The sequence below is a fragment of the Tachyglossus aculeatus genome, chromosome 2 (genome assembly GCF_015852505.1).
Source record: "Tachyglossus aculeatus isolate mTacAcu1 chromosome 2, mTacAcu1.pri, whole genome shotgun sequence".
Classification (NCBI taxonomy): Eukaryota; Metazoa; Chordata; class Mammalia; order Monotremata; family Tachyglossidae; genus Tachyglossus; species Tachyglossus aculeatus.
In genome coordinates this window covers 68,761,442-68,777,266 of record NC_052067.1, presented here as the reverse complement: position 1 = coordinate 68,777,266, position 15,825 = coordinate 68,761,442, and the positions used below count along the sequence as shown (strand labels likewise).

The window sequence follows — 15,825 nt, the reverse complement described above, 5'->3', positions numbered from 1 at the left end:
TTAGCTGATGACAAATTAAGTCTATTATCCATTTCTATTGCATCTTTGAACATTCCAACAGGAACTGTACTTTCACAGTGCTCCTCTCTCCAGTGTTTCCTTTCTTATTTGGGGAAAATAGGGTATTTCTCATATACAAAAGCATAACGCTAATCAGAACCTGCAATGCTTTCAAGAGGAAAACTGTTCAAGTCACTGGCCTCCAAGAAATTTCAATCGTTTCAATGCATTTTGCACTCTCACTTCTAATAAATAGGGAATCAATTTTAAAGGAGGTATTAAACAAGTAGCGTGGTCTAGTGGAAAGAGCATGGGCCCTAGGTTCTAATCCTGACTCCATCTCTTGCCTGCTATGTGACCTTGGGCACATCACTTAACTTTTCTATGCCTCATTTTCCTCATCCGTAACATGTCTTCCTTCCAGCTTAGACTGTGAGTCTCATGTGGGACAAGGACTGTGTTCACCCTGAATATTTTGCATCTTCTTCAGCTCTTATAGTACAGCTCTTACGCTTGGGCACCCAGTAAGCATTTAAATGCCACAGTTAATAATTTCACTTGGAGCTTTTTAAAAAAAAATTAGGGAAAGCCAGTTATGTCACACCTTCTCCTCTCTTCCTTTATTGGACTGCTCCTTCTTTTCCCGACCTCGGACTGCTTTCCCTTTGTCATTATTGGGGTTTCGAGAAGACGGACGGTGAGGGCCTTTGGCTGCCACACTTGGACGGTTACTGTGTGTTCTTGAATCACTGCATTGAGCAGACTGTCGTTTTCTGGGTCCTGGTGAAGGTCTGATCAAACACAGCAAGTTATGGGGGGGTAAAAAAAAACACAAAGAATTTAGGAAAAACAGCAATACATTAACCTCTATGTTAAGGTCTACCTTAAAACAGATTAAGACAAAGCCCCACTTTTCCTCATATCCCACTCCCTCTGCATTGCCCTGACTTGCTCCCTTTGCTCTTTCCCTGTTCCCAGCCCCACGGCACTTAGGTACATAATCTGTCATTTTATTTATTTGAATTAATGTCTGTGTCCCCCACTCTAGACTGTAAGCTTGTTGTGAGCAGGGAATGTGACTTTATTGTTGCATTATACTCGTGCAAGCGCTTAGTACGGTGCTCTGCACACAGTAAGTGCTCAATAAATACAATTGAATGAATGAACAACATCATATCATGTTACCTACCACGGGGAGTCATTTGGCTCATTCGAAATATGAAAGAAAACTCTGCAAACATATGACCATTATGACTTACCTTTGCCATTATTCATTTCTCTCCCTGACTTGGTGACAAATACATTTACTATAAAGTTTACATCCGTGACAAAGAAATGCTTACCCTATGGGTCAAAATACTCAAGTAGCTGCCACGTTTTTGCATACTAATAAACTATTTACTGCTACTCTCCATGTCTGAATAAGAAATTGATTCTTGGCTCATTTTAAAATGGCCGAAAACTCTGGTTTATTTCATTTCTATCAACTCTGTTATGTCATACTCTCCCAAGCCTTAGTACAGTGAGTGCTCAATAAATACGACTGATTGATTGACAGAGAGGGATCTGTGCGCATGATCTGAGTAGTTATTTCAGTTATTTCATACTGTTATGTCATACTCTCCCAAGCCTTAGTACAGTGAGTGCTCAATAAATACGACTGATTGATTGAAAGAGAGGGATCTGTGCACACGACCTGAGTAGTTATTTCAGGTAAGCAATCAAAAAAGAGACATGGATGGTATTTAGTGAGCACTTATTGGCTTTATTTTTAGTGCTTTTTAATAACGATTTAGGCACCACGTCTAGAATATTTTCTCTGACTTCCATAATTATAAAGACCACATCTGGAGGGATTTTGGCTACCAATCAGGATTCGACAATCTTGCCCACAACCTTGGTGTTATCCAGATCTCCTCAACGTCTTTCAATTCTCACATTCAACCTACTGCCGGATCTTACCAGTTTTTCATAGAATTTCTCCCAGCTCCGGCCCCTTCCTCTTTCTCCAATTACCTACCATTTTGGTAGACGCTCTGTTCGAATTACTGTATAAGCCTCCCCCCGACTCCAATCTAAACTACAAGCTTCTGCAGGGGATCAACTTCCTGAAACGTCTCGGCCCAGACCGCCTGCTCCTCTGAACTCAAAACTGTCCGCTGGCTCCCTATGTTCTTCGCCTCAAACAAAAACTCGTCACAATTAGCTCTACGGTTCCCCGCCCAATATTACAGATCTCCTTTCTTCCCCCCTGCTAAGGTAGCTTTCTAACCACATTTCGCTCTTGACTCTCCTGCCTCTGTCTCCTTGCTAACACTGCTTCCCCAGCTCGAGAACCTCCTACCCCTCCACCCCTGTCCGGCAGATTTGTGAAATGTCTTCTGGATTCATCCTGACCACTCTAGTTGTAGAGATTTTTTATAATTGTCTCTTCCTATAAGTTCCTTGTGGTGTAGCCGTGTTGCAAGATCACAGGCCTCGGAGTCAAGAGACCCAGGTTCAAATTCTAGCTCCATTACCCATCTGCAGAGACATCTTGGGCAGGTCACTTAACCTTTCTGAACCCCAGTTTCCCCATCTGTAAAAAAATCAGTCAGATTTTGGGGGATAAGACACCTTCTCTCCTTCCCCCTTAGACTTTGGACTCCAGGTGGGACAGGGACTATGTTCAAACTGCTTATACTGTATGAATTCCCAGGAGTTGGTCTAGTGTTTGGCATACAGTAAGGGCTAAAAAATACTACAGTTATAAATTAAAATATTAATATTAATAAAGATATTAAAATATCTTTTCAGGGGAAATCACCCTTTTACTCGTCCTAGCAAATTCTGTGTATTTCTTAGCCCAATTCATTTGTCGTATCAACTTTCCTTCTGCAATGGTCTTAATTTTCATTGACCCAAGGCATAATTTATGTTAACCTTTTGCAGTCCATCATTCCCTACCCTACTTCCTTTTAACAAACACAAGTTTAGAGAGCACTATAGATGTACATTATAGAGATAAAGGACTATAAGAATGGCGATATTAGGCAAGTGGAGGTTAGTTGGAACCTTTGAATTGCGGCTTAATGCTCCAAATAGATTAAAAGCACTGAAGAGAAAATGGAGGCAGTATAAGTTTGTTCTACAAAGTCTGCAAGCGCAAGAAAGTAAGACAGATGTTACTGATGGAGAAATGGCTTCTTAAGGATGGAAGAGATGAGGTGTATCTGAAAAGAGCCTGTCAGATTTGCTCCTGACTGATATAAAAGAAGGTGGAAAAGTTTGAATGAAGGAGATCTATTAGAGACTAAAGGAGCTTTTTTTAGGCAAAAATCATTTCCTTAAAGAATGTTACAAAGACATGCTCTATGTGAGGGGAGAAAAGAACCTTCCTTGGTTGCCCAACCACCTCGCATCAGACAGAAACTCCTTATCATCAGCTTTAAACCACTCAATCACCTTGCCCTCTCCTACCTTACCTCTCTGATTTCCTACTATAACCCAGCCTGCATATTTTGCTCCTCTAATGCCAACCTACCTCAATCTCATCAATTGAGATTGTACCTCCATCTCATCAATCTCACCACTGACCTCTCACCCAAGTCTTGCCTCTGGCCTGGAACGGCCCCCCTTCTTCACAGCCAGACAGATGATCACTCCCACCTTCATTCATTCAATCGTATTTATTGAGCGCTTACTGTGTGCAGAGCACTGTACCAAGCGCCTGGGAAGTACAAGTCGGCAACATATAGAGACGGTCCCTACCCAACAGCGGGCTCACAGCCTAGAAGGGGGAGACAGACAACAAAACACGTGGACAGGTGTCAAGTCGTCAAAACAAACAGAATTAAAGCTAAATGCACATCATTAACAAAATAAATAGAATAGTAAATATGTACAAGTAAAATAGAGTAATAAATCTGTCCAAGCATATATACAGGTGCTGTGGGGAGGGGAAGGGGCGTGGGAGATGGGGAGGAGGAGAGGAAAAAGGGGGCTCAGTCTGGGAAGGCCTCTTGGAGGAGGTGAGCTCTTTATTAAAGGAACATCCCTTCAAGAGGCCTTCCCTAAGCACTCATTTCCTCTTCTCTCACTCCCTTATGACAGGCCCTTGCACTTGGATTGACACTCTTTATTCAACCCTGCCTCAGCCCCACAGCACTCATATACATATCCACAATTGATTTATATTAATGGATTCATTGATTCAATTGCATTTATTGAGAGCGTACTGCGCTAAGCGCTTGGGAAGTACAAGTTGGCAACATATAGAGACGGTCCCTACCCAACAACGGGCTCACTTAAAGACTGAAAGCTCGCTGTGGGCAGGGAACATATCTACCAACTTGATTATATTGTGCTTAGTGGAGTGCTCTGCAACAGTAAGTGCTCAAAAAATATGACTGACTGGAAGCTGAAGATTTCAAAGCATCAGTAAGGGTTTTGAGGAAAAAAAAGTCAACAATGGAATCGTAACCTGGTGATCATCAAGGGAGAACAAAGAGGGATGATTTAAAATACGTTGTCTGTTGATCAGACAGCACCTTCGAAGTTATCAGTTATTACTGTAAGTTCAGTCCAGCTCGTATTTTGGGGTAATAATTTGTTCTTACGAGACTTACACTTACCTACGTTCAACAGGTACAGGTAAGGACCAGACTTCTCCATCCGGAGTTGGGAGTTCCTGATGCGCTGCTTTCAAAGGAGTGCTGTCCAATTTAAAACTCTCCAGAGTTTTCATGATATCCTTAACATGCTTCGCTTCTACGCTTATCTCCTGCCGCACCTGGGTCCAAAGGCAAATGACAGCTCGGTACTGGAGATTTAGAAATGTACATTTTAACAGACATTTTATCATTGAACGTTGTTATGACACGTTTCAGCTGCTTTTCCAACCACAAAGGGCATAAGGCTTCCCTGGCAAGTCTTCACATCTATATTAATGGACAACCATACATTACTAGCATTCAAGTTCTCATTTAATTTCTAATAAAATATAGCCACCTCTCAGTTTTCTTAGAGCTCAAAGTCACTGTTCATAGTCATCTTCAAACCTAAAATTTCCTGAAGATATTGATACATTCAATCACTAAATCCTGTCAATTTAACCTTCACGTCTTAGCTAAAATCTGCCCTTTCCTCTCCAAACTGCTGCTACGTTAATCCAGGCACTTATCCTATCCCGTCTTGATTACCGCATCAAGCCCTCCTTGCTGACCTCCCTGCTTCCTGTCTCTCTCCACTCCAGTCCATACTTCTCTCTGCTGCCCGGATCATTTTTCTACAAAAATATTCAGTCCAAGTTTCCCCTCTCCTCAGGAACCTCCAGACGTTGCCCATCCATCTCTGCATCAAACAGAAACTTCAAAACATCGGCTTGAAAGCACTCAACCACTTTGCCCACGCACTTTGCTCATCAGCGCTTAGAACAGTGCTTTGCACATAGTAAGCGCTTAATAAATGCCATTATTATTATTATTATTATCTGATGCCTACCTATTCACTTATTCTTGATCACGTCTATCTCGCCACCGACTTCTTGCCTACATCCTGGCTCTGGCCTGGAACGTTCCCCCTCTTCATTTCCAACAATTAAGCGCTTAGTACAGTGCTCTGCACATAGTAAGCGCTCAATAATACGATTGATTGAATTACTCTCCCCGCCTTCAAAGCTTTATCGAAGGCACATCTCCTCTGAAACGGCTCCCCTGACTAGGCCCTCGTTTCCTTTTCTCCCGCTTGCTTCCTTTATTCATCCCCTCCCACCTCCCGCAGCCCCATGGCACTTAAGCACATATCTGTAATTTATTTATTTATATTAATGTCTGTCTCCCCCTCTAGACTGTAAGCTCATTATGGATCTCTAATTTATTTATTTATATTAATGTCTGTCTCCCCCTCTAGACTGTAAGCTCATTGTGGATCTGTAATTTATTTATTCAGATTAATGTCTGTCTCCCCCTCTAGACTGTAAGCTCATTGTGGATCTGTAATTTATTTATTTATATTAATGTCTGTCTCCCCCTCTAGACTGTAAGCTCATTATGGATCTGTAATTTATTTATTCATATTAATGTCTGTCTCCCCCTCTAGACTGTAAGCTCATTATGGATCTGTAATTTATTTATTTATATTAATGTATGTCTCCCCCTCTAGACTGTAAGCTCATTGTGGATCTGTAATTTATTCATATTAATGTCTGTCTCCCCCTCTAGACTGTAAGCTCATTGTGGATCTGTAATTTATTTATTTATATTAATGCCTGTCTCCCCCTCTAGACTGTAAGCTCATTGTGGATCTGTAATTTATTTATTTATATTAATGTCTGTCTCCCCCTCTAGACTGTAAGCTCATTGTGGATCTGTAATTTATTTATTTATATTAATGTCTGTCTCCCCCTCTAGACTGTAAGCTCATTGTGGGCAGGCATGTGTCTGTTACACTGTTATACCGCACTCTCTGAAGTCCTTAGTATAGTCCTCTGCACACAGTAAGCACTCAATAAATACGACTGATTGATGCTGATAGATGGCTCAAACATTGCTTGCTATCTGAAAGCCAAAGTCACAAATGAGCATGGGATTGCCAGAGAAACCTTGTGGCCTAGTAGGAAAAGGAGGCTAAGATTCAGAGGATCTGGGTTCTAATCCCAATTCTGCCACTTGTCTGCTGAACGCCCTTGGCCAAGTCACTTAACGTCTCTGTGCCTCAGTTTCTTCATCTATTAAACGGGGAATCAGTGCCTGTTCTTCCTCCTACTTAGACTGTGAGCCCCGGTGGCAAAGGGAAGGTGTCCAATCTACTTATACTGTATCTCCCTCAGCACTTGGTACCTGATAAGTGCTTAAATACTACAATGACTATTATTAACAGTAATGAATTTTAAAGCAGAATTCAAAGCATCTTAACTGAAAGACCTTTGACTTCAAATACAGGCACAAAGAAGGTTTAATAAGAGAACAATGAGTGTTATTCTTCTCCTTATTATTATTATATAATAATGACAATAGGCTAATGAGCTTGAATAGAAGAATCTGCCGTGCAAACAGGGAGGCTGAAAGAATGACGGCCAAAGTAAAAATGTTAAAAGAAGCCAAGCCCAGACTTCCATCAATAAAAATTGATGCCCTAAGAAGAAGCGAGTTAGGGAGATCTAGTGAATTTGATCTCTGAAATTGGCTTTCTTCATATAGTTAGAATTCAGGTAAAAATTCTGGCTTACAAGAATAGTAGATACTTCTAACTTCAAAAGTAAAAATTCGACAGAATTTTCTCCATACATTCCTAAACGAGGAACTCATTTTAAAGATGTTGAAATGTGCTTAGTACAGTGCTCTGCACACAGTAAGCGCTCAATTCATTCGTTCAATCATTTTTATTGAGCGCTTACTGTGTGCAGAGCACTGTAATAAGCGCTTGGGAAGTACAAGTTGGCAACACATAGAGACCCTACCCAACAGCAGGCTCACAGTCTAGAAGGGGGAGACAGATAACAAAACCAAACATATTAACAAAATAAAATAAATAGAATAAATATGTACAAGTAAAATAAATAGAGTAATAAATATGTACAAACATATATATACACATATATACAGGTGCTGTGGGAAGGGAAAGGAGCTAAGGCGGGGGATACAACTGAATGAATATGGTTCATTGCCAACTTTTATATGAATGTAACACTGTTCTCCTATGTTCTCAAATGTGTTAGCTCTTTACAGTCCTGAGTACTTAAGCTATTAAAATATAAAGTAGGTAGCACAGAAGTCTCACCTGTTGCCATTTTTGTTGCAGGTACGTATCCTTGACAGAGTAGAGGTATTTGTTCATTTGATCAAGTACTCCCTGATAATAAACCATTGCCGAATCATAGTTTCCCAGCAAAGCGTACTCACGAGCCAATTTTACATTTTCACTAATCATAAGAAGACTCATGCTCGGAGGGCGGCTGAAAACAAGATGGAATAAAAAGAAATCAGGTTTTTCATACGCGTTTCTTTTCAAACGGAAGCAGCTACGGCCTGAACTTCGAGACTGATTCCAAGACTTCAAGCATCTCCACCCAGGCGAAAGCAGCAGCTACAGAGCTGAATTGGCCCCAGAACTACAGGCATAAGCTCCGTCTATGGGGGTGTTTTGGGAGGTGAATTTTTCTCTCCCCCTAGGACTGAACCCGGAAACAGGTCTTGATTAAGTCCTTTAGTCTTAATTCAAGACTTGAATTAAGTCTTGATTCTGGATTAAGGCAAAGACACCTTGCGTTTTCTAATCACCACAGTCTGACTAGAAGAAAAAAGAATGAAAGATCATCTTTCGTGCTCCAAATTCCTTTGAAGTGCTAAGCCGTGAGCGGGACCTTAATTCTACACCGTTGACCGCATTAGCCTACTCAAAGCATTTTTTTTACCTCGTTGAAAATAATAATAATAATGATGGCATTTGTTAAGCGCTTACTATGTGCAAAGCACTGTTCTAAGCACTGAAAAGTATTTACCTCGCAGAAGAATAAGTTGGAGGATGCTAAATGTTTCTCTCAATTCTGCCTTTACAGAAAGGATTGGGGAAACAGTTGATCAGAGCAAGTCCCATTGGCAATGGAAGGCAGGAAGCCAAACTAGAATAAAGAAAGTTAAAAAAAAAAATTAACAATGCATTTAAGCCCATAGGCATGATGACAAATTCCTAGGGTACTTAAGGATTTGACAAAAATCCCCTCGGGGTTTCGCCATCATTAGCCACCACACAATCTTTAACCTGACCAATTCTGAAATCTCCTCCCGCCACCTACTTACCCGTCCTCTATCCCCGACATGTTCTACCCGCAGAACCGTCCCGTCGCCGCCGAGACCTCTCATCTCTAGATCCCCTCTCCCCATTATCCCTGGCCAACATTCATTCCTTCATTCATTCAATCAATCATATTTATTCAATCATATTTATTGAGCGCTTACTGGGTGCAGAGCACTGTACTAAGAGCTTGGGAAGTACAAGTCGGCAACATATAGAGACGGGCCCTACCCAACAACGGGCTCACAGTCTAAAAGGGGGATTAAGACTGGGGGCCCCCACGTGGGACCACCTGATCACCTTGTATCCCCCCCCAGCGCTTAGAACAGTGTTTGGCAAATACCATAATTATTATTATGATAATGATAGGGTATATGGTATATTATTACCATATAAATCAATCAATCAATCGTATTTATTGAGCGCTTACTGTGTGCAGAGCACTGCACTAAGCGCTTGGGAAGTACAAATTGGCAACACATAGAGACAGAAACTACCCAACAGTGGGCTCACAGTCTAAAAATCAACATTATTGTGGTCTTTGTTAAGCAGTTACTACTACGTGCCAAGCACCGTTCTAAGCACTGGGGTAGCTACAAGGTAATCAGGTTGGACAAAGTCCATGTCCCCCATGGGGTTCAGAGTCTTAATTCCCATTTTATTTATTATTTATTTATTAATTCATTTTAGTTGTACATATCTATTCTATTTATTTTATTTTGTCAATATGTTTGGGTTTGTTCTCTGTCTCCCCCTTCTAGACTGTGAGCCCACTGTTGCGTAGGGACTGTCTCTACATGTTGCCAACTTGGACATCCCAAGCGCTTAGTACAGTGCTCCGCACACAGTAAGCGCTCAATAAATACGATTGATTGATTGATTTTACTGAGGTAACTGAGGCACAGAGAAGTGAAATGCATTAAAGCGGATTTATTGAGCGCTTACTGTGTGCGGAGCACTGTACTAAGCGCTTGACTTGACCAAGGTCACACAGACAGATGGCGGAGCCGGGATTAAAACCCAGGTCCTCTGGCTGACTCCCAGTCTCATCATCATCATCACCATCAATCGTATTTATGCTCATGAGCATCAGTCTCATGCTCTATCCACTAGGCATTGCTGCTTTTCAACTCCCTCTACGCGGAGGACTCCCAAATCCACCTCATTTGCCCTGACATCTCTCCTCTGCAGTCTCACATTCCCGCTCACCTCCAAAACATATCATACACACAGATATATGGAATAAGGCCACGGGCAAACTATAGTTCAGAACAACAACAACAACAAAAAACCAACACACACACTGAACAGGGTTGGGGAAAAGCACAACGACACTCATTTCAGCCACAGTCTGTGTTGTCGTTATGCATTTTGGCTCCAGCCCAACGGGGGAACGAGAGAAGGTTCTTCTGGCGCCGCGTGCCTTATGAATATATCACACAGCTCTCGTTTTTCACTTTAAGTACTCTTTATTTTACTAAAGACGGGTCTCGCCTGAAGAAGTTGATCAGGAAGACAACGACTACGGAAAGGAAAAAGAAATTTAAAGTAGCAGATTAAAGTTCAGTTATTCAGGTTAAAGGAATCCCCTTCTGAGAAAAACCACAAAGTTAATCCCAATCTGTGCTACAATTTAACGTGCTGAGGAATGCGTACAGCGGACGGATAAAAATAAGGTTAGAAATTATTCGTTACGTTAAGCTTCTTTAGGCTACATCGAAGTTTCGAATCCCATCAATTAATTAGGCTGGTTCATTCATTCATTCATTCAATCGTATTTATTGAGCGCTTACTGTGTGCAGAGCACTGCACTAAGTGCTTGGGAAGTACAAGTTGGCAACATATAATAATAATAATGGTATTTGTTAAGCGCTTACTATGTGCAAAGCACTGTTCTAAGCGCTGGGGCATACAAGGTGATCCCGTTGTCCCACATGGGGCTCACAGTCTTAATCCCCATTTTACAGATGAGGGAACTGAGGCACAGAGAAGTGAAGTGACTTGCCCAAAGTCACACAGTTGACAACTGGCAGAGCCGGGATCTGAACCCATGGCCTCTGACTCCAAAGCCCGGGCTCTTTCCACTGAGCCACGCTGCTTCTCTGCTTCTTTTTATCACACACGTCTTATGGACTGTCGGTGGGGAGTTGGGGGACGTCCGTCTGACAACGGGTGTCCATCTGTTGGGGACACGATGCGATGTTAAGCGCTTAGCACAGTGCTCTGCACACAGTAAGCGCTCAATAAATACGACTGATGATGATGATGTCCGAAGAAGCAATTGTGTGCTTGGGGCTGTGATGGTCAAGAAGTGTGTACTAGAACACGGGGCGCTTCACGGGGACTCACCGTCCCGTACATTCGATGAGATTTTGAAGTCTGAGAAAAGTTACACGGCCACGTTTGAACGTCTAACTACTCATGAATAGTCGGGGAGCTGCTAATTCAGCATCTGGTAAAATAGAAAGATAGAAAAACACCTCTCGTCCAAGCGCTTTCAGAAAATTACTCTGCCAACAGCAGCCAAGTTCCCTCACTGAAATGATCATAGGTTATATCGGCCCTACCTCAGAGCAAGCTTTTCCACTTAGTCTCATCCTACCATGTCAACCCTTTTTTGTTTTCCCAGCTTGTTACGATTTCGGGCTTAACTGATGACTAACTCCTTAAAACTGGTTGAGCAAGAGGCAAATTAAACGTTTACAAATCAAAGAATAGCACAGGATGGCCAAGAAAGTCTAACTCCCAATTCTAGAACTTCGCTGTATCTCAAGGAATGATGCATAAAACGAGTTCTTAAGAGCATGTGAGGAAAAAGAAGGGGGAAAAGGAATAAAAAGCATTTAGGTGACACTTATTTATAAAGTAACTGATCTACTACTGTCTCACCATCTACTTAAATGGTCTCTGCCTCTTCTTTCCACACCCTTTTTTATTAGTTTACGTGGAATTGTATTTGTAGTGAACCAATCTTACTTACTGAGTGCTTATTATGTACTGAGCACTAGACTAAAGGCTTGTGAGAGGAGTACAGTAGAACAGATTTTGAAATTAGAAAATTCCAGAATTCCAAATGAGTTTGGAATTCTTATAAGGAGAAGCAGCGTGGCTCAGTGGAAAGAGCCCGGGCTTTGGAGTCAGAGGTCAGGGGTTCAAATCCCGGCTCCACCAGTTGGCAGCTGTGTGACTTTGGGCAAGTCACTTCACTTCTCTGGGCCTCAGTTCCCTCATCTGTAAAATGGGGATTAAGACTGTGAGCCCCCCGTGGGACAACCTGATCACCTTGTAACCTCCCCAGCGCTTAGAACAGTGGTTTGCACATAGTAAGTGCTTAATAAATGCTATTATTATTATTATTATTATTATTATTATTATTATTATTATTATTATTTGCTCCAGGCAGATCCAAGGGTTAGGAAAGTGTGACGAGCAAAGACGGAATTGGCTACATGAAATCGGAGGGGGAGAGGGCAACTGTACGCTCAGAAGAAACCAAAGCAGCTTTCTGTGGGTCAAGGACTTTTTTGTACTCATCTATAAGGCTTATAAAGTGAAATAAATGATCAATACTGGTCAATAGTACATGGCTGAATTATTCTGATGGCCAAGAAAAACAAAACAGTTTAATGTTCAACCCCCTGCTCAGTAAAACAAGCATTTACCCTTGGAAACAGATGTTATAATGCCAGGTGATATTTCTGGAAAATATGAACTCTGGGGTGTGGCACCATAATACCGATTCAAAAAGTCACTGGGAATTATGGAAATCTAACGAATGACCCAAGTCTACTTACAGCATAGTAAACATACTTTGCCGTTTAATGTACATAATTAGTACCATAAAATAGGTACTCTGACATCAGGACTGTTGTTGTGGGACTCTAAAACGGAACGTACCTTCGAAAGAAGCATAAAAAAAGATTTGGCGTTTTAAACTGTGGGGCTCCACCCTCAAGATTGATAAACAACTTACTTTGATATCTGAATTCTCTCCAGAAAACTCCACATTAATAATCATTTTACGACTAGAGAGCCCAAGGCTCTTGAATAATAATGATCATACGGTATTTGCTAAGCACTTACTATGGGTCAAGCACTGCTCTAAGCACAAGTTAATTAGGTCGGGCGCAGTCCCTGTCCCACGGGGGGCTCGTCGGCTAACAAATCCGACTAAAATTAGGACTTTAAAGGCCCATGAGTCAACAGTCATAAGACCATCCGTCAGGATGACCAGCAAAATCTACTTGGCACTTTTATCGTTGCCGTACACACTACAACTTCTACAAGATAGCGTTATCTCCCAAAACAGGAGATGTATAGCCTCCAATGGGCCCCCGTTCTCCTCCTGAAGCAGGAATGCCTGTCTACTGGATTTAAAGCAGTCCATGCACTCTCCCTCTTTTTCTTACCAACTCTTCCCCCGTTCTCACCGTGCCTCACTCGTGACGATCCAGCCCCTGACCACCCCCCCTTGCTCACTTATTCATATTATATGAACTATTTATTAATATTAATGTCTGCCTCCCCCTCTAGACTGCAAGCTCATTAAGAGCAAGGGACATGTCTGCTACTTCTGTTGTACCCTCCCAAGCGCTCAGTCCATAGTAAACACTCGGTACGTATCATTGATTGACTGATCAATCACTTCCAGAAACACTTTTCTCTTTCAAATCTGCAAAATCATCGCTTTCGCCTTCTTCAAAGTCTTCCTCATCCCACCATATCTACAATTCGTTTTTCCCCCAACGATCTCGGCCTCAGTACTTGGGAATACAGTCACCCTAGGACAATGTACACTGATTAAATATTCCACTTGAGCACTTATTCCTATTCATTCATCCATCTTTTCCTCCCAGCTGTAAATCATTTTGCGTCCCTCTCCCCCATGAAGTTATAAAATCCTTGAATTTTTTACCTCTGCTGCATTTTCCGAAGTGCTTAGTACGGTGCCCTCAATCAGTCAATGGTATTTAAGCACTTTACTGTCTGCAGACTCTCATTAAATTCTATTGACTGATCAATAAATATGATTGATTGAATTAGCCAAAAGATGGGAAAAGCACCTTAGCTGTTCCCTCGAGATCATCACCGATTCAACATTTATTGCTGCTTCAGAGATGGTTTCCAAACACTTTAAAATGCGACAAAATTCCTAGCTACAAAGTGACTACTGCTTAATTCTTACAAGATCTGGGAGTTTCTTTTAACAATTCAAGCATAACTAGCTTTAATAAGCTTTAATAAAGCTTATTAAAGCTTTAATAAGTACTTGTACTTCCCAAGTGCTTAGTACAGTGCTCTCCACACAGTAAGCACTCAATAAATACGATTGATTGATTGATTTAATGTAATTATGAAACCAATCCATAATACCTTTCCCTATAAAGTCATTTGGATTTTTACTTTTCCCCAAAGTCCTTTCACATTATTTATTTCAAATCTGTCCTCACAAATCAAGCAACAGTACTTACACTGAGTGCCCACTCTGTGCAGAACAGCACCGGACAAAACTCTTGGGAGAGTGCAATAATATTATCCAGTATTATCCAATAATATTATCCAGTAATATTACATTATATTATAATATAATATTATATTACATAATAGAATACATAATATATTAAGTACTATATTATATATTAATACAATATTGATATATTATATTATATATTATATTATCCAGTAATAATAATAATATTAACCAGTAGACATGGATGATAATAATAATAATAATGGCATTTATTAAGCACTTACTATGTGCAAAGCACTGTTCTAAGCGCTGGGGAGGTTACAAGGTGATCAGGTTGTCCCACGGGGGGCTCACGGTCTTCATCCCCCTTTTACAGATGAGGTAACTGAGGCACAGAGAAGTGAAGTGACTTGCCCAAAGTCACACAGCTGATAACTGGCAGAGCCGGGATTTGAACCCATGACCTCTGACTCCAAAGCCCGTGCTCTCTCCACAGAGACACGCTGTTTCTAGGGTAGTTCCCTAGAGAAGCTTATATAGTCTACTGGGTGAGCCATACAATAAAATATTATATAAAAGAGGAAGAAGGAAAAGGGGATATGTAAATATATCACGACTTAAAAGGTTATGTAACTTTGATATCAAAGTGCTACAGGAGGTTTGTGAGTACTGACAGCTTAAGTGGCAAGGAAGTGTTGAAGTGACAACACGGGGGATGTGCTATAAATGGGGGGGAGAATATAAATTAAATTGGGGAAGGCCTCCTGGAAGAGATGTGACTTCAGAAAGGCTTTGAGGATTTTTTTCCCCCGAACTGCGGTCTGTCAGATACGAAGGGGGTAGGAGGGAGGGAGAGGTCAGTGGCAGGGGTGATGAAAATGAGGAACGGTAAGCAGGTTAGCTTGAGTGAGAGAACCGAGTGGAGAAGAAGTAGGATGCATTCCCCTCCAGACTGAAAGAAAGCTTCTTCTGGGCAGGGAACACGTCTACCAGGTGTGTTAGAGCTTAGTACTGTGCTCTGCACACAGTAAACATTCAGTAAATAAATGCGACATTGCTGCGTGTCTTAAAGCCTATGGTTAGGAATTCCTGCTTGATGGAGATAGGAATAGGGAGAGGTGTGCAGAATGAGGTTTTAGGAAAAAAAAGAAACCATCTGGACAGTCAAATGAAGTCTGAGCTGCAGAAGGGAGAGACTGGTGGCCTGGACATCAGCAAGGTGGTTGACTCTATTTCTAAGTCGGGATATAACCAGGGCCTAAATGTGGGAACACTTGGAGAGGACGGGGCGGACACTGGAAATGCTACGGAAGAAAGAACTTGGGAGATGGGAAACAATTGGGGTAATGAAAGAATGGAAGGAGTCAAGAAAAATGTGATGGCTGGTGGCTTCAGAGCTGGGGAGGAGAGTGATGTTGTCAACTGTGACGAGGAAGTTGCCGGGAGAAGATCTGGGAGCGAAATGAGTTAAGTTTCGGACAAAATGAGCCCAAGGTGCCGGTGGGACACTCCTGCGGAGATGCCTTGGGGGCAAGAGAAGATGCGAGACTGCAGAGGAGGAGAAAGAGCAAGGCGGTTATGGA

The 15,825-nt window shown here is 41.7% G+C and overlaps 1 protein-coding gene across 2 annotated transcripts in view; it reads right to left on the bottom strand.

Moving 5' to 3' along the window:
* KATNA1 (katanin catalytic subunit A1) overlaps window positions 1-15,825 on the bottom strand; it is a 35,758-nt gene that overhangs the window by 16,224 nt on the left and 3,709 nt on the right. For both annotated transcript variants that reach the window (XM_038741729.1, XM_038741725.1), the window contains exons 2-5: window positions 8,480-8,599; window positions 7,759-7,933; window positions 4,614-4,771; window positions 605-791 (exon numbers count right to left, since the gene is read on the bottom strand). In XM_038741729.1, the coding sequence (XP_038597657.1) occupies window positions 605-791; window positions 4,614-4,771; window positions 7,759-7,920 (507 nt within the window). In that variant the 5' untranslated portion in view covers window positions 7,921-7,933; window positions 8,480-8,599. The remainder of the gene's footprint in view (window positions 1-604; window positions 792-4,613; window positions 4,772-7,758; window positions 7,934-8,479; window positions 8,600-15,825) is intronic.